The following is a 19,778-nucleotide window of genomic DNA, read 5'->3' on the forward strand; positions in this document are numbered from 1 at the left end:
TGTACTCACCTAGTTGTGCTTGCGGGGGTTGAGCTCTGGCTCTCTGGTCCCAGTCACAGCCTAGCGCCGGAAGGCCAAGACTCGCCGCGGCCTCACTAACCCCTCACACTCACTAAACAGCCCAACCGGTTCCGTCTCAGGAAAGGGACTCAACACTAAGCTAGTGAGCGCCTCTTTAGCGCAGAGGCGCTCTGGACTCTAACCTGCGCTCTATCAAACTCACGATATTTGTAACTCGTGGTGTCTGTAAACCCACGATATCCATAACCCATGCAATAGGTAAACCCACGATATCCATAACCCATGCAATAGGTAAACCCACGATATCCATAACCCATGCAATAGGTAAACCCACGATATCCATAACCCATGCAATAGGTAAACCCACGATATCCATAACCCATGCAATAGGTAAACCCACCATATCCATAACCCACAAAACCATGGGGTTCATTAAGTAGGTAATATTAGATGTTATTATGGGAGAGTAAACACCCACACGCCTTCCTCGCTTGACCCAAAAACCCAAAACCAGTGATGGGGGGGGGGGGGTGTTGATAGTGAGGAAGGCTGAGTGTTACACTCACTCACTCACACACTCACTCACTCACTCACACACACACACACACACACACACACACACACACACACACACACACACACACACACACACACACACACACACCCACACACACACACACATACACGCACATACATACACACACACATCGGGCCAAAGAGCCAGAGCTCAACCCCCGCAAGCACAACTAGTTGAGTACAACTAGGTGAGTACACACAGGGGTCGGAAGCTGAGTGGACAGCGCGCGAGACTCGTAATCCTGTGGCCCGGGTTCATTTCCCGGCGCCAGCAGAGACAAATGGCCAGAGGTTCTTTCACACTGATGCCCCTGTTACCTAGCAGTAAATAGGTACCTGGGAGTTAGACAGCTGTTACGGGCTGCTTCCTGTAGATGTGTGTTTGTGTTAGAGAGAAATGTTTGAAGTAGATATGATATTAGGTCGGAAGTCAGTACAATAGACAACCAAGGGTAGAAAGTCGGGGCCCAAGAGCTAAGAGATCGGTCCTGCAGGCATAAATAGTAAATACAGGGAAGCAGCCTATCACCTCTTGTTGTTGTTAGAGATTCGCTACCAGGAACAAAGTTTCAAGTAGCACGGGCTATGGTGAGCCCGCAGTGGAGTTATAGCACCTATCACCTGACAAGTAGCAGCTTAAGTTGCACTACACAAGGGTATAGGGGCACATGCAAGGATTTCAAACATCAAAATCATCTGCAATTTGAATAATAAACTTTAGTCTTTTAACATCACCTACATGAGACTAAGTATGCAGCGCCAGCGGGTAATTCTCATTTAAAGACGCACATGAACAAACTTGGGAAGGCTCGTCACCACCAAACTAGTGCCCGAGGTAACGGACGTGAGCATTAAAGACTGCACATGCTTTGGTGCTTGAAGGACAGAACAGGGGAAGGATTAGCATCTAATTAGTATCCCACCAACACTACCACTAACATCCCACCAACACTACCACCAATACCCACCAACACTACCACCAATACCCACCAACACTACCACCAATACCCCACCAACACTACCACCAATACCCCACCAACACTACCACCAATACCCCACCAACACTACCACCAACACCCACCAACACTACCACCAATACCCACCAACACTACCACCAATACCCCACCAACACTACCACTAACATCCCACCAACACTACCACCAATACCCACCAACACTACCACCAATACCCCACCAACACTACCACCAATACCCACCAACACTAGCACCAATACCCACCAACACTACCACCAATACCCCACCAACACTACCACCAATACCCCACCAACACTACCACCAATACCCCACCAACACTACCACCAATACCCCACCAACACTACCACCAATACCCACCAACACTACCACCAATACCCCACCAACACTACCACCAATACCCACCAACACTACCACCAATACCCCACCAACACTACCACCAATACCCCACCAACACTACCACCAATATCCCACCAACACTACCACCAATACCCCACCAACACTACCACCAATACCCCACCAACACTACCACCAATACCCACCAACACTTCCACTATTATCCCACCAACACTACCACCAATACCCCACCAACACTACCACCAATATCCCACCAACACTACCACCAATACCCCACCAACACTACCACCAATATCCCACCAACACTTCCACTATTATCCCACCAACACTACCACCAATACCCCACCAACACTACCACCAATACCCCACCAACACTACCACCAACACTACCACCAACACTACCACCAATACCCCACCAACACTACCACCAATATCCCACCAACACTACCACCAACACTACCACCAACACTACCACCAATACCCCACCAACACTACCACCAATACCCCACCAACACTACCACCAATATCCCACCAACACTACCACCAATATCCCACCAACACTACCACCAACACTACCACCAACACTACCACCAACACAACCACCAATATCCCACCAACACTACCACCAACACTTCCACTATTATCCCTAAGAGCGAAACAAGAATGCATTAATATTGTGAAATTCGTTTCAGTTCGAGGTTTCAACCCTCGGAGCGCTTCATAAAGTGTATAAAACCCAGAGGTTTAAGGATCGCGAATCCCTTTCGAATTCGGTTCCACAGATCTTGTCTGAGCCTGAGGAGAGCATTTATGATATGATCTGATCCTCTTAAGAGATAGATGAAAGGGAGGGGTGCAGAAGGGGGAGAAGGGAAGGGAATTAGGGGAAATCGCCGAGCCATTACCGGAAGCACTGGAAAGGGGGTCAGGATAAGGAACGTTTGAACGATTCATGCAGGTCAGCGTTCAATCCCCGACTGTCCAGATGGTTGGGCATCATTCCTTTCACAATTTGCACTCCATTTGCTTCTTCTCCCCCCATTCGACCCCTTTCCCTTGTCATCCATCTCTCATACTCCCCCTCTCACCCTTCTCTCACAAAATATATTATTACGAAATACTGAAAAATTCTGAGAAACAAAATATTTCACATTTAATCCATGAAAATCATCTGGGAGGGTCTCTATAAATGCTGATATGTTTTAAAGAATTTAATTCGATCTTACCCCCACCGGCCTGTGTCTGCCCCATACCCCAGACCGTGTCCCTTGCAAAGTTGGGTGAGGCTAACTACAAGTGCCTCTGGCTCCTAAAGTGGCTAGCAATCACGACACGAAGAGCTTGACCTCAGGTCCCGGTATCAGTGCTAAGAAGCACCACCTCCCACCTCTCTCTCAGCTCGCCAGGTCGTTCACAGGATTATTATGACCGCACTTAAGTGCTGGTGGCCGCCCCCCCTCCTGCCTGGCCTCTTACAAGTGCTTCCCTTGGTTAATAGCCTCCACACACACACACACACACACACACACACACACACACACACACACACACACACACACACACACACACATACACACACACACACACACACACACACACACACCTTGTCACGCCGTGACTTTTCAAGTCACTTGTGTTGTCCCGTCTTGAGTACTGCTCAGTACTCACTTCCCCCTTCAGAGCAGGAGAGTTTGCTGAAATAGAGGGAATACAGAGAACATATACGGCACGCATAGACGAGATAAAACACCTAAATTATTGGGATCGTCTCAAAGCTCTCCAAATGTACTCTCTAGAAAGGAGACGAGAGAGATATCAAATAATATACACCTGGAAGATACTGGAGGGCCAGGTCCCAAATCTACACAGTAAAATAACAACGTACTGGAGTGAACGATATGGAAGAAAATGTAGAATAGAACCAGTGAAGAGCAGAGGTGCCATAGGCACAATCAGAGAACACTGTATAAACATCAGAGGTCCGCGGTTGTTCAACGTCCTCCCAGCGAGCATAAGAAATATTGCCGGAACAACCGTGGACATCTTCAAGAGGAAACTAGATTGTTTCCTCCAAGGAGTGCCGGACCAACCGGGCTGTAATAGGTTTGTAGGCCTGCGGGCCGCTCCAAGCACCAGCCTAGTGGACCAAACTCACACAAATCAAGCCTGGCCTCGGGCCGGGCTTAGGGAGTAGAAGAACTCCCAGAACCCCATCAACCAGGTATCAACCAGGTACCTAACGTCGCTAGAAGAGTTGAGTGAAACACGCGGTAGACACGACCGTAACTTATAAACTACTTACAGGAATTGACAGATTGAACACAAAAGATTGTTACAATAAATACAAAATACCAATAGAAGAAGAAGAAGAAGAGGCCATTGGTGGACCCTTGAAGAACAAACAAGTCAGAGTTGTTAGAAAGATTTCCTTTACCATAATGGTGAGAAAATTGAATGAACTAAACGATCAAGTTAGAGAAGCGAACTCTATTAATGATGTCGAAGATTGATATGAAAGAATGATAGCTTGAGGTCATTACATCAGACAACTGGTAGGTGGAAGACGGGGCCCAAGAGTTGAAGCTCGATCCTGCAGGCACAAATAGGCCAGTACACACACACATTGAGCAACAGGCAGCTCCAGGAACAAGTAGAGGGAACAACATACAAGCAACAGGCAGCAGAAGGCTTAGGAAAGGGGAGACACCCCCTCCTCCCCTCTCTCTCTCTCTCTCTCTCTCTCTCTCTCTCTCTCTCTCTCTCTCTCTCATATCCTACACATTTTTCCCAACTTTGTCTTTCCTCGTTTGCCTTATCTTTTACCTTCACGTCCTACCTTTTCTCTGCTACCTCTACCCTTCCCCATCTCCCATTTGTCTCACCATCGCTTCATTCTCTACCCATCTCTCACTTACCTCACCTGTTCCCCCTCTCCACCCCCCTCCCCCTTCAAGAGCAGCCTCTTCCTCCATCTTAACCAAGAGCTGAGGACTCGTGTAGAGGTCTTCCCTCAGAGCCTCTTCTGGGCTTCCCCCCTCACGAGAGAGCGAGAGCGAGAGCGAGAGAGAGAGAGAGCGAGAGCGAGAGCGAGAGAGAGAGAGAGAGAGAGAGAGAGAGAGAGAGAGAGAGAGAGAGAGAGAGAGAGAGAGAGAGAGAGAGAGAGAGAGAGAGACGACCCAAAACATGGTCCCCTCTTCAACACACATCTTTGAAAACAAAAGTTATCGTCCCCTTGACAGATAACAGGAGATAACATACCACTATGAGCATCACAACAAACCTGCCGTGTTATTAAACAGTGTTATGATCAATATAACCCAGGGGGGACACAACCTATGATCAATATTAACATTATAAACACATCAAAATAAAATTAAATAAAACAAGATTGAGTCAGGAGTCAGCCACAGTAAAACAGGAAGGACAATAAAGCAATACTAAAGGACAGTTTGATTTAATAATATGTAATAACGATAAGGAAATACAAAATAATATTAGTCATAAAAATATTAGTTCTGAAAATAATACAATGGTACAATGAGAGGATGTATTGTACAATACAAGATAATACAATGAGAGAAGGATGTATTGTACAGTACAAGATAATACAATGAGAGGATGTATTGTACAGTACAAGATAATACAATGAGAGGATGTATTGTACAGTACAAGATAATACAATGAGAGGATGTATTGTACAGTACAATACAATGAGAGGATGTATTGTACAGTTCAAGATAATACAATGAAAGAAGGATGTATTGTACAGTACAAGATAATACAATGAGAGGATGTATTGTGCAGTACAAGATAATACAATGAGAGATGGATGTATTGCACAGTACAAGATAATACAATGAGAGGATGTATTGTACAGTACAAGATAATACAATGAGAGAAGGATGTATTATACAAGAGAGTAGTGTGACAATAGAGTAGTGTGAAGTGGCTTTGTGCCAGAGGCCGACAAAGGAGCTCTAATGATACAGTAATAGACAAAGTTACCTTGATACAACGTTAAGACAAAGTTATGAAAATAGACTTACCCTAATAGACATAGTTGGTGTGGCTACAGGCAGCAGCAGGGACGAGCAGCACTCAGCAGAGGCAGCAGCAGCAGGAGGAGGTTGTGAGAGATGGCAGAGCAGCAGGGGTCAGCCTCCAGCATCATTATGTGCGGTGAGGGGCCACAATAGCCTGGTATATCCGCAAGCCTCTTGGCTAAGCAACGTTGTAATATCAACTTATCTCTCTAGAGGCCTCTCTGCTGTTTTGTTAACTGCTCTGCTGTTGTTAACTGCTCTGCTGTTGTTAACTGCTCTGCTGTTGTTAACTGCTCTGCTGTTGTTAACTGCTCTGCTGTTCACACGTGAACGAACCAGAGGAGTCTGGCTCCACCAGATACACGTGGATAAAATGGCACTTCCATAGTCATTGTCAACAGTTGTTTCTCACCATATTAAACTGTGTTTCTCACCGGACTAAGCTGAAGCAAGCAAAACACAATTTGACGCCAGGGCAGAGGGTGGTATAGGGAGCCAAGGGTGTTCTCCGTCTGACCTGACCATTCCTACCAACTACGGGATGACCCCCATACTGGTTCAATGTCTGTATGTCAAGACCCCTTCCCTGAGACTTGACCCCACAGTATTGACCAAGGAAAGAGCCCCTATTTCCGTCTACGTAGAGGGGCCGTGTTCCGGAGTGCCACCAGCACAATATATTGACATGCACAAAAACATTAATTACAGCTCCGCGCCTGTGACAGGTAAGAGATAGGTTATCCCAACGCAACTTCAACGTGCCTCAATAAATGTTCAAGTATACTACAATTATTTTTTTCCACAAAGTCTTGTTGTAAACCATTTCTTCAGTTTGTTCAGGTCGTCCTGTAGTCTCTGTCTATCTTCATCTGTTTTGATTCTTTTTAGGAAATTTTGCGTCATTGGCAGACATTGAGAGGAATGAGTTTATATCCTCTAGGAGATCGTTTATATATATCAGGAAGTGTGTGTGTGTGTGTGTAGGGGGAGGAGGGTGTGTGTGTGTGTGTGTGTGTGTGTGTGTGTGTGTGTGTGTGTGTGTGTGTGTGTGTGTGTGTGTGTGTGTGTGTGTGTGTGTGTGTAGGGGGAGGAGGGGGTGCGTTTGTGTGTGTGAATGAGATAATTTTACAATGCTAAAATTAACAAGTAAATAGAGTTTTATCTGACACATTAGTGGAGCTTCCAGTTAAAGTTGTACTCTCTGTTACCCTCTCTCTCTCTCTCTCTCTCTCTCTCTCTCTCTCTCTCTCTCTCTCTCTCTCTCTCTCTCTCTCTCTCTCTCTCTCTCTCTCTCTCTCTCTCTCTCTCTCTCCCCTCATTACCCCTCTCTATTCCCCTCTCCTCTCTCATTACCTCTCTCTCCTCTCACTCCTCGTCAACCTCATCCACCTTCATCACTACTAAAAGTTCTCTTCTCATTTGCTTATCTCCGTAAGTATGTGAACTTTTACTCCAGCATCGCCCTCATCAAATATACTTCTCCCTCCCCCCACACTCTCTCATCTTCCTCTCTCTCTCTCTCTCTCTCTCTCATCTAGTCAACCTGTTTCAGGCCATAATCAAACATTTTAACAATTCTCACAAATAAAACTAGTCTATTTGTCATGTCTGAGAAAAATAACGAAATTGAATGCAAAGTTAATTGTAAAATTACCTTTTATTTTGTTAGTTGTTTGGTAATGGCAGGTGTGCCTGGCAGGTGTGCCTGGCAGGTGTGTCTTGAAGTGTGTGCAAAGTGTGTATACCAAGACTGTGCGTCTATAAGACAGTAAGTCATTACCATATTGCAAGGCTGCCTTGTTAGGGTCTCAGAGTAGCATATTCGTTACCTGGTTAGGGTGTGTGTGTGTGTGTGTGTGTGTGTGTGTGTGTGTGTGTGTGTGTGTGTGTGTGTGTGTGTACTCACCTAGTTGTACTCACCTAGTTGTGTTTGCGGGGGTTGAGCTCTGGCTCTTTGGTCCCGCCTCTCAACCGTCAATCAACAGGTGTACAGATTCCTGAGCCTATCGGGCTCTGTTCCTGAGCCTATCGGGCTGTGTGTGTGTGTGTGTGTGTGTGTGTGTGTGTGTGTGTGTGTGTGTGTGTGTGTGTGTGTGTGTGTGTGTGTTATTGAGGAACTAAAATGTTCTTAATTATACTCGTTTGCAACTCTGTAATGCATTATCATTGTCTCTCCTAGTTGCGTCTCCTAGCATATACTAACTAGTTAGTCTTATCGCCAACCTGTTCTTCATGCACAATATTTTACAACATTCTTCCCATGCACGATAAGGTCACAATGCCGTCCCATCTACGAGATAATCCTTGCAGGAGCACGCAGGTTCGATCCCGTCGTAGTCCTCCTCCTGTGATTTTCTAGAGTATTCTAGAATTCTATGGTCGTCCGGTTTGACGGGTGGGTGACAGCCCCTTGTAGTTAAGGTAAGGCTGAAGGTGGTTAATGAGTATAGAGTCATTATGACAGGAAGCCGGCGCCAGGCCGGGATGACTCTTTACAGGCAGTTAGTACCAGTTAGGTGCTAACTGTTGGCCAGCCCTATTCAGCCCCGAAACACTATGCGTATTAGTGACTTTAGGTATTGTATGTACTAACTCTATCTATAAATCTCACATTATGTATCTCATCTTCTACGTATGTACTTTTACCTGAATAAACATTTGAATTAGAATATTGAATTTTGAAAATGCTAGTTAACGTACTGAGACCCTTTTGCCCCTCTTTGGGAATGATAGATGCAGATAGGTAAGTCTCTCACGAACTCCCTCCTCTTCCCTCTCCCACCAACCCCTTGCCCCTATTTTCCTATTACCTTTACTCTCCACTTGACGACCCCCCCCCCCCCGCTCCAACACGCCGGCAGATAGGCGACATCAACTCCGCCTCACTTCCTTCCATTTCAGACTTTCAATTTTCAATCTGCTGCGCGAGCCTCGCTGGCGTTGGGGGGATGGGGGGAGGGGGGAGGGTGATGGGGGGACATATCTGTAACCTGTAACCGGTTCCAGGTTGTTCAGGCTCTCTTGGTTACAGTTTCTGTAACGGCTTCCTTGTGGGTTGTCCTTATACTCGTTTTAATAATAATATAAAAAATTATTACAAAATTGGATTTGTGGAATATGAGGATGTTAATGTGTGGCTTAATTGGTTAACGCAGTCCACTTTCACACGGTCGAACCCCAAGTTCGAGTCCCGGGCAGGATTGGAAACGTCCTGTAGAACTTCCGGTTGCAATTCTTTTTACCATGTCGTAGCTCAGGCGACTAAGGCAGCGTCTGGGAACCTGTCGACCGTAGGTTCGAACCCTCGTCACGACCCCTTGTGGATTTGTTCATCACAATCCTTTCGTCACCAGCCTCGTGAGAGTGAGGAGATGGTCTCTGGGGCGCCGAGACGTGCTGGCTTATGTCTGACGGATTTTGTATGTGGTGATCATGTCTCTCCCTAGCTCTTCTGTCTTCCAGCGACGTGAGGTGCGTAAGTCCGTCTTGCGTGAACACTAGAGGGGATGACAACTCAAGAGCAACATTGCCAACAAGAATACCAGCTTGCAACACGCTATAGAGTGCAACAGGTTTCAGTATGTCAGTTCTACCGCCCAGACTGCACTCTGTCCTCGTGGCTCTATGGCTGAACGTCTAACTGAACACCTGATGGAACGCCTAACTGAACTACTGACTGAACGACTGACTGAACACCTAACTGAACACCTGATGGAACACCTAACTGAACGACTGACTGAACACCTGACTGAACACCTGACTGAACACCTGACTGAACACCTGACTGAACACCTAACTGAACGACTGACTAGCCTACGTCGAATTTCCTTAAAAATAAAACATGTCAAACATTTGAGCTTATTGGTGAATAGACACTTTAAGTTCACAGTTAACTTAAGTCGTGCAGCACTTGCATATCTAAACGAGCCTTAACAGGCAATTACCCACAAACGAGGCTACACCTAGGCCTAAATAATCAGAGAAATAGACTCCAAACTATTCTAGGTCTAACCTAACTTAGCCTAAGACTGACTTAACCTAACAGTATAAGACAACTAGCAATCTTATACCTAATATAGTTCACATATATATGCACTACATTAGGCCTACGAATCTTTATAGTAGGCCTAAAATGGATTGGGTTTTAGTTTGCTTTTTCAATTGTGGGTTTACCTTTTCTTTTAATACGGTTTTAATAAGTGTCATTGTGTAGGTAAACCTGTCTTCCTATCACAGCGTCGCATGCTGACGTATGGTTTACATGAGGCCAACAATCGTCGTCCTAGAAAATGGAAGCGGCTGGCGAAATTGACGTACTGTCCCGTTTTCTGTTTTGGGTCCTCTGGTAGGTTAGGATAAGGGGGCACTTTAGTACGGCAGTTTCTTGACGTTGGGAGACCTTAGAAGGACGGACTGCATCAACAACCTGCCCCCCCCATTGGAAGGGGGGGAGGTGGGCCACACAGAAGGGGGGGTGGTGTAGGTGGGCCACACAGAAGGGGGGGTGGTGTAGGTGGGCCACACAGAAGGGGGGGTGGTGTAGGTGGGCCACACAGAAGGGGGGGTGGTGTAGGTGGGCCACACAGAAAGGGGGGTGGTGTAGGTGGGCCACACAGAAAGGGGGGTGGTGTAGGTGGGCCACACAGAAGGGGGGGGGGTGGTGTAGGTGGGCCACACAGAAAGGGGGGTGGTGTAGGTGGGCCACACAGAAAGGGGGGTGGTGTAGGTGGGCCACACAGAAGGGGGGGGGTGGTGTAGGTGGGCCACACAGAAGGGGGGGTGGTGTAGGTGGGCCACACAGAAGGGGGGGGTGTAGGTGGGCCACACAGAAGGGGGGGTGTAGGTGGGCCACACAGAAGAGGGTGGTGGAGGTGGGCCACATAGAAGGGGGGTGTAGGTGGGCCACACAGAAGGGGGGTGGAGGTGGGCCACACAGAAGGGGGGGTGGAGGTGGGCCACACAGAAGTGGGGGGAAGGGGGGGGGCGGTAGAGGGCCCCCCACACACCAACACGGCCCCCCTGCGCCCTCACGCACACAACACAACGCACCGCCGCCCACACATCCGCTCTACACGGCTTCCTCAGGACAACTGAAGCCCCGCCTGGCCCTCCACCTCTCTTGGAGGGCCAGGCTGGTGGTGGTGGTGGCAGCGGGGAGCAGTGCCACCACCACAACTACCACCATCACCTCCACAACTACCACCATCACCACCACAACTACCACCAGCAGCAGCAGGAAGAGACGGAAGAGGACGAACAGGAGAAACAAGTGAAGACGGTAAGAGGAAGGACAGGAAAGGAAGGGGAATTGGGAGAGAGAGGAAGGGGAGGAGGAGGAAGAGAGGAAGAGCAGTAAGGAGAGGAGGGAGAGTAACCCACCTGGCCAGGCGGCAGGTAATGAATACATGTTTATATAGTCATCTTGGCGGCAGACTTGATGTCTGCCGCGCTCCTGTGGGAACTCTCTCTATCTGTCTCTCTCTCTCTCTCTCTCTCTCTCTCTCTCTCTCTCTCTCTCTCTCTCTCTCTCTCTCTCTCTCTCTCTCTCTCTCTCTCTCTCTCTCCCTCACTCTCACTTGTGTGAGAGTACGACGATTTTTGGCCTTAAGAGTATACGTCAAAATGCGACGTGCTATTAGGACGGAATGGCCTCATTGCACACCTTTGGACCTTTTCTAGCTTCTCCTTGTCCTTTTGTCAGGAAAGGGGTTCCATGCTGGGACTGCATATTCAAGAATCTTCACCTGTGTTGGCCAGTCTGCTCCATGGAGCTGTTGATGTGGGCTTCTGGCATCCTAATCAATCAGATTATGTCCACTTCCAGGTTATTCACCTTTTCTGATTGAACAATTTGTCTTCCCTACATCCTATACGTACTGGTCTTCACATTCCTGTTCCAAGCCTCGTAACTTTGGATTTGGCTGGGTTAAAATCTAGCAGCCATTTTTCAGATCTCTTCTAGGGGACGGGGGCGAAATCCTTTTGCAATTCATTACACAGTAACCTTGATCTAATTCTTCTTCTTATAGCTTTGCATCGTCTGGAAACATTGATATGAACCTGCCTTGAGGTGCTTCCGGGGCTTAGCGTCCCCGCGGCCCGGTCGTCGACCAGGGCCTCCTGGTTGCTGGACTGGACTGAAGGAGCCAGTTTCCTCCGTCAGGTCGTTGTCATGTATATATGACACAGTACGGGCTGTTTATTTGTTTATTTATAGGTTTATTTGCCTCTGCAACGGTCTATTTGTGTTTGTTTGTTTGTTGAGTAACTTTTTTTTTTAGCTGGAGACGGTCCCGCACCCAGAATATCTGTCCAGTCATCTATCCATCGGTGTATCTATCCACTCATCTATCCATCAATGCATCTATCCACTCATCTATCCATCAATGCATCTATCCACTCATCTATCCATCAATGCATCTACCCACTCATCTATCCAGATGTCTATCCATTCACTATCCATTCATCTCACTGTCCCATACTTTAAACAATTTAAAAACATTGTCATACACTTTAAATTGTATAGATGTGGTTTTTACTGACGAAACCAACAGAAGCAAACTTTAATTAGAAACCGTCCAGGGAGTGGCGGTGGTGTCGTATATAAAAGTTGTTCCAAGGGCTGTAATTACTTTTCCCGTCACCAGTAGAGAACATTAATTATTTGTTAGGACAGGTCACACACACACACACACCAAATGCTTTGTTCACTCGAACGAGAACTTTCGCTCAGTTTGCTGGTAAAAACTGTTCTCGTCTATTGTTATGGGATTTATAAATTGTTGGCGCAGAAATTTAATAACATTGGCTTCCATAAAAGTAAATGTAAATTATATATTAATATGAATAAAAGAACTTTATTGTAAATATTGACGTAATCAGTTTGTACTACTGTTGGTCCTGTATATGTATTAAGGGTTTAATGACACACACATACACATTTGATATATAATATACATGATATATATAATATACATTGTATGGATCTGTCTCGCCTGGGCGATATTTGTCTCAAGGTATTTCGCTTTGGTGCGGGAAGAGTTCTTCATGAGCCACGTGTCAGCCCAATGTATATATGATGTAACTATATAACCTGAGCTTGTAAAAGCACCTTCATCACCTTCAGTGATTAAGTGCTTAATTGCACACTAGTTTCTTTATCAGCTATCTCACCCTGTCAGGGTAAATGAGACAAATGTATGTGAATGCATGTGTGTGTATATATGTATGTATATGTGTGTGTGTGTATGTATATGTATGGGTATAAAGTATATATGGAAGCTGATCAGAATTACATTTCACCTTTGTGAATGTGCATTAATGACACTATGTAAAAGACACATCAAACACTTTATGTAGGGCATACGTAAATCTGTGTATCTATGTATTTACGTATGTAGGTTAGTTTAGCATTTTAAAAGCACCGAATCACCTTCTGTGGTTGAGTGTTCAATAAACCCATGAACTATATGTTTAACATTTCTCTAACCCTGTCCATGGAGGACAGAAGAAAATGTATATATGCTGGTTAGCATTGTAAATGTGTGGCCACGTCTGTGGTAGAAAATAATAATAAAAAAAGTCTCCATATTCTTATAGTCAATGGTAAACTTGTCTTTAGTCTCCATATTCTTATAGTCAATGGTAAACTTGTATCTTGGAGTCGTCGTATGTAGGAGTCAAGTTTCTGGTAATGATACCAGAGGTCACCCTCTCAAAGGAACTCCAAAACTACTTGCTTTCGATGCCTCGATAACAAGTAGTAAGTAGTATACCTTAGTAAGTAGTACTTACAAGTATTAAGTAGTCTACCTTATACCAATAAGGTATACTGTTACAGGGTGTCCCATAAGTTTGGAACCTCATTAAACTATCGAACATGATTTACATGAGTTTACCTGAAGGCCACTAACACTACCAGCCTTGACGAGGACAGGAAGCCGGCGGCTACCTTCCTGTCTCGAGCTTTCACAGTTGGATTTTGAAATGTAAAAATTTTTTTGGGGGGCATTTACGGCTTATGCGGGTAGGCGGTTCCACGGGTTAATAACGCCGTGGGTGGAAAATCATCTCCTGTTCTCAGTCGTACACTGTGGCTTGTTGAACTTGACACCGTTGCTCCTTGTTTGTGTTACATTTTAAAACTGTCGATGAGAGCCGCCCTGTCATGTTGCCACCCGTTCTCGCACTTGCTTCAGTCAATATTGACTTATTTAATAAGTGCATATGTGACATACTAATTGATTGTAAATATTTTAGTTTACCTTGAAAAGCTTCATAGAAAACACCGACCTTACCTAACCTTCTTAGTATGTTAAGATAAGCATCTTATTGCTTCTTAATTACAATTATTACTTAACACACACCGTTGATAGGTTAAGTAATAATTGTAATTACGAAGCAATAAGATCCTTATCTTAACATACTAAGAAGGTTAGGTGAGGTCGGTGTTTTCTATGAAGCTTTTCAAGGTAAACTAAAATATTTACAATCAATTAGTATGTCACATATGCACTTATTAAATAAGTCAATATTGACTGTAAACAAGTGCGAGAACGGGTTGCAGGTCTGTAGTGTTGTTAGCCCTGTGGCCCTCAACCGTTCCTGATATGCAAGATGAACTTAGCTCTAGAATGACTTTTGTTGCCCGGTGTTGCACTGTCTCCAGAGCAGCTTATGTCCTTCTGAAGCTGAGGTCTCCATGCTTAGCTACAGTAATTCATACAGGGTGTTCCATAAGTCTGAAACATTAGTAACATATCAAGGATTCTATAGGGTGTCCTATAATAAAATTAGGTTTCATACTAGTGAAGAGCAGTAGAGAGGAGAGAGAGAGAGAGAGAGAGAGAGAGAGAGAGAGAGAGAGAGAGAGAGAGAGAGAGAGAGAGAGAGAGAGAGAGAGAGAGAGAGAGAGAGAGAGAGGGACAGGGAGAGAGAGAGAGAGAGAGAGAGAGAGAGAGAGAGAGAGAGAGAAAGAGAGAGAGAGAGAGAGAGAGAGAGAGAGAGAGAGAGAGAGAGAGAGAGAGAGAGAGAGAGAGAGAGAGAGAGAGAGAGAGAGAGAGAGAGAGGTGTGGAAGGTAGAGGCAAGTAAGAGGCGCTCCAGGTGGACCTTTGACCTTCTCGACAGGTAAAGAGCGGGCTGGCCTCCGCCAGGTCTCCTTCTCCAGCTTCCGATGGGGACCAAAGACAACTCCTGTGTCTGAAGGTGCAAGATTCCCTCCTCCTCCAGCAGCTGCTACAGGAGCCACCTAGACCCGAAGATCTTCCTCGTGAGCAGCAGCGAGGACTCCTCCTCTTGTTCTTGAGCCCAATCATCATCTTCCTCCTGCTGACGAACCTCTTCTCCCTCTTCTCAGCCACAGTGATGATGCTCTGAGGCACATTGGGTATATCCGAGTATATCAGTGAGTATGAGTGAAAAAGAGTGAGTATATCTCGGTAAATACCACTGGGGTGAGTGCCATTGCGTGAATACGATGAGTACAAGAAGGTGAACCCAAGTGGATGAGTGGAGCACCTCCACTCTCAAGCACACGCAATCTCACGCAAGACCCTCCCTCCATACCAGCAAATTATGAATGACCTTCCAAATTGAGCTCTGCAACCTGGAGCTGATGGCGCTTAAAGGCGACCCCTTGTGGTTGGCTAGGTGCTTGTGAGGTGGGCTAGGTGCCTGTGGGGTCGGCTAGGTGCCTGTGAGGTGGGCTAGGTGCCTGTGAGGTGGGCTAGGTGCCTGTGGGGTCGGCTAGGTGCCTGTGGGGTCGGCTAGGTGCCTGTCAGGTGGGCTAGGTGCCTGTCAGGTGGGCTAGGTGCCTGTGGGGTGGGCTAGGTGCCTGTGAGGTGGGCTAGGTGCCTGTGAGGTGAGCTAGGTGCCTGTGAGGTGGGCTAGGTGCCTGTGAGGTGGGCTAGGTGCCTGTGGGGTCGGCTAGGTGCCTGTGAGGTGGGCTAGGTGCCTGTGAGGTGGGCTAGGTGCCTGTGGGGTCGGCTAGGTGCCTGTGAGGTGGGCTAGGTGCCTGTGAGGTGGGCTAGGTGCCTGTGGGGTGGGCTAGGTGCCTGTGAGGTGGGCTAGGTGCCTGTGAGGTGAGCTAGGTGCCTGTGAGGTGGGCTAGGTGCCTGTGGGGTGGGCTAGGTGCCTGTGAGGTGGGCTAGGTGCCTGTGGGGTGGGCTAGGTGCCTGTGGGGTGATCCTACCAACTATTCAAAGGTGCCAACGGCAGCGGTGCACTGCCCTCGCCTCCCAAACAACAGTGGTACCGCAGGGGGGACACACACTGGGCACTACTCCAGGGTCCTCCATGATGCTACTGTGTTCATGCGAGATCTCTTGGCAGAGAGAATAATAATTATTCCACCTCCCGCTGGAAAGGCCCGGGATTCAAATTCCTTTTCAAATTATGTTTTTTTAATATAAATCATTTATGCATAACTATCTGGTGGTAACCCTGGGCGCTGTAGCGGACGAGTAGGGTCCATCATTTGGGTAGGGGGCCCCCAGTGCTCACATGTTTGGGTTGAAGCTTTGTCCAGGGCCCATTAGGCCTCCTGCAGTCTTGGGAGACTATGGGGCTGCGCTCTAGTTGTCGGGGCTAGAGAGTCCTCTCCATGGAGCAGAGCCTGGGTAGGTCAATATGGAGAAGCTGTTACCCATGCAGCAGGTCCCACTTCACTTTGCTGAAATTGTCCAATGGAAAGGCAAACGCCAGTACGCTTAGTTCCAGCGCCGTCGCAGGAGCTGCCAGAACGAGGTTGAAGTCAACAACGAACTGCCTTAGGGAATCTACAATGTTAAGAGTGCCCAGGGTGACCTACCCCTCAACACCACACTGAGACAGAGAGAGGACGGCACGAGGCTGTTGTCCGCCACGTTACTCAGGGGCAACAAAGACTTGTAAACATAGTATGAAGTCCTTGTTACACTAGCCGCTACACCCGCGTCTGAAGCAGGTGTTTAGCAAGTCGGTGTTCGGTAACACTCTGTTGGTAATACTCTTTGACCTCGAGGTGACTTCGAGGTCACCGTCCCTCCCTTTGACCGCTCTACAAGAACTTACTCCGCGATCCAAGAATAGTTATATGTATTTGCAACATGTGGTAATGAAATGCGTGTGTGTTTGTCTCTGTATCTCTCTCTCAAGAGACTAACCAAACCCGGAATGAAGTTCTTCACATCATTATTGCCACATCAGTAAGGGAACCATATCAATTAGCACCGTCGTCGCAAGCATGCGCGCGCGCGTCCGTAAATATGAAGCAACCAATTAATGCTGGTGATTCACAGAGTCTGTAATCAGTTTTATTTTAATTGGCTATAGAGGGGGAGTGGGAGGTGCTGGGGCCATATTTATGTTGCTTGTGTCAAACACGAGTGTTTCATGCTGGGCGCCCAGTGTTTACTACAAGAATTATTAACACGCAGTTCTCAGTGTAATTATTATTATTACTTTTATTATTGGCCTTTGTTCAATCATTTTATTGAATTTTTATGCCAACATTATCCATATTATTTTCACCATGTTTGTTATTTAGACAGAGATAAAGAGAGAGGGAGAGAGAGAGAGAGAGAGAGAGAGAGAGAGAGAGAGAGAGAGAGAGAGAGAGAGAGAGAGAGAGAGAGAGAGAGAGGACAGCCTCTTCAAAACAAAAGAAGTATGACAAGAGGACACAGGCGGAGGCTGAACCCACCAATGAGCCGAAGGTCAGTAACACAGTACTGGTACCCTGTACGGATGGTCAACAAGTGGAATGACCTGAAAGAAGAAGTTGCGGAAGCCACCTCCATCCACAATTTAAGGCCAGACTCAACAAAGTATTTGAACGCGAGAGCAGATAAAATATAACGCCGCGGGAAGGGAAGGGTGGTAGGCGGGGAATGAAGAGCTGGACCTCACTCCACAATAGTGAGTATAGACTGGGAGGGGTTCAGCGAACGCCTCTGGCTTAGCAACGCTAACCTGTTGATTCTGGCGGCGGCACCACCACCACCGTGGACCAAATACCCCACAAAACGTGTTATCTCAAGCCTCTACTAAGCTTATTAAGCTGGTTCATACGCTTGTTCTGGAAACATCTCGTACGCCAACGAGGCTTCATATACACAAACCAAAATCAGCCAGTGCCAAAACCATTATGTTTTAATGCTGCCTGACACACCGAGCGGTGCTTGAAGGAGAACACCTGTTACTGCGTTCGAGGCCCCACTCTACACCCCATTATCCTTTCCCCTTTTGCTCTATTGAAATACAGCCGTTATCTAATATCTTCCAGGATATACAGAACATAACTGGCTGTTTAGGTTTAATTATGAAAGAACATTATTCGACAGCCCATCCCCCCCTAAAATCACAGTACTGAGAGCAACAATTTAGCCAAACGTACCAATATGCACTGTTGAACCCCGAAAATTCACGTTTTGTTTCAATGAATTTCCTCAAAATTCTATTAAATCTGAAACGTTAGGAACTAAACCTAACCTGTCGAAGTAATCCGAGGCGTAATATACGCTCTCTTAGACCTAATATACTGCATCATGGTCTTAATATCCCTTCTGAGGTTAAGCTCACCACCAAAACTATTATTCTACAAGAATACAGGAACTAGAGGTTATTCTATGTCATGATAAATACAGTCAGATACGTTTTGAAGGGTCAACCCACATCACTGAAGTAACACAAAGATCTGAATATGTATTATTTTCATAAGTTTGTGTTATTAGGATCGAGTTATTGTGCTAGGATACAATTTCATCTGAAACACAAATTACAAACTAAAGCTTAATTAATACCGCACGATACTCTGTTGATTGAGCATAATACGGCTTCCCACATCCAGTATTTTTGAAGTACTTGAATATATTAGGCTCGAACGATTTCGGCTATATGTGTGTTTGGTTGTTAGGACTGAGGCTACGTCCGGACCGGTTACGTTTTACACACACACACACACACACACACACACACACACACACACACACACACACACACACACACACACACACACACACACACACTGCTCTAGTCATTGCTATAAACAACCGGTATAATGTTGACCAAACCACACACTAGAAAGTGAAGGGACGACGACGTTTCGGTCCGTCCTGGACCATTCTCACAATCGACTTGAGAATGGTCCAGGACGGACTGAAACGTCGTCGTCCCTTCAATTAATAGTGTGTGGTCTGGTCAACATACTTCAGCCACGTTATTGTGACTCCTCGTCTGAAACCGATATAAGGATAAAGTAGACTGCAATAACTGCATCGACTGGCAACACAGTTCAGCTTCCACTCACCATGAATAAATCCACTAACCATCCTAATTTAAATAATATAAAGCCTATGCAATTTCAAATGACCTTCGGAAATAGTAACTTTATTGCATCACATAGCCTTAAAAACAACACACACACACACACACACACACACACTCAGCAGGCTTGACCCAGCTTAACCAAACCACTTCCTGAACAAAACAGAGATGTGTTTGGCAGTGAAATCCACACACAGAGAGCGGCGACGAGGGCGGCGGAGGGCGGCCATGTTTGGCAGGCGGGTGTCGGCGCCCCACCACCAGTGTCCCTTTAATTTAGAGCTTGTCCGGATGGTCTAATTTTCAGTTTAGAATTTAATGGTTTTAAAAGCAGCCCGCGGCCTAGGCGGGAAGAGCAACCTGGGAGTAAATACCTGACGAAGGGACGGTGTATAAGATAGGATGGGAGAAGAGAAGGGGCGGCGATATATAGCCAGCATTGGCACACTGGGAATAGCCGCCCATGGGGAAGGGGAGAAAACGTAG

General features: G+C 46.5%; 1 protein-coding gene across 5 annotated transcripts in view; it reads right to left on the bottom strand.

Annotated features, from left to right (window-relative positions):
- LOC123775347 (SLIT-ROBO Rho GTPase-activating protein 1) overlaps positions 1-19,778 on the bottom strand; it is a 301,727-nt gene that overhangs the window by 259,863 nt on the left and 22,086 nt on the right. The window contains exons 1-2 of one of the 5 annotated variants that reach the window (XM_069311781.1): positions 11,039-11,078; positions 5,993-6,432 (exon numbers count right to left, since the gene is read on the bottom strand). The exons of the other annotated variants lie outside the window; for them this stretch is intronic. Of the exons in view, the coding sequence (XP_069167882.1) occupies positions 5,993-6,004 (12 nt within the window). The 5' untranslated portion in view covers positions 6,005-6,432; positions 11,039-11,078. Of the gene's footprint in view, positions 1-5,992; positions 6,433-11,038; positions 11,079-19,778 lie in introns of those variants that run through there. 5 annotated transcript variants of the gene reach the window in all.

This window comes from Procambarus clarkii, chromosome 70, assembly GCF_040958095.1.
Source record: "Procambarus clarkii isolate CNS0578487 chromosome 70, FALCON_Pclarkii_2.0, whole genome shotgun sequence".
Classification (NCBI taxonomy): Eukaryota; Metazoa; Arthropoda; class Malacostraca; order Decapoda; family Cambaridae; genus Procambarus; species Procambarus clarkii.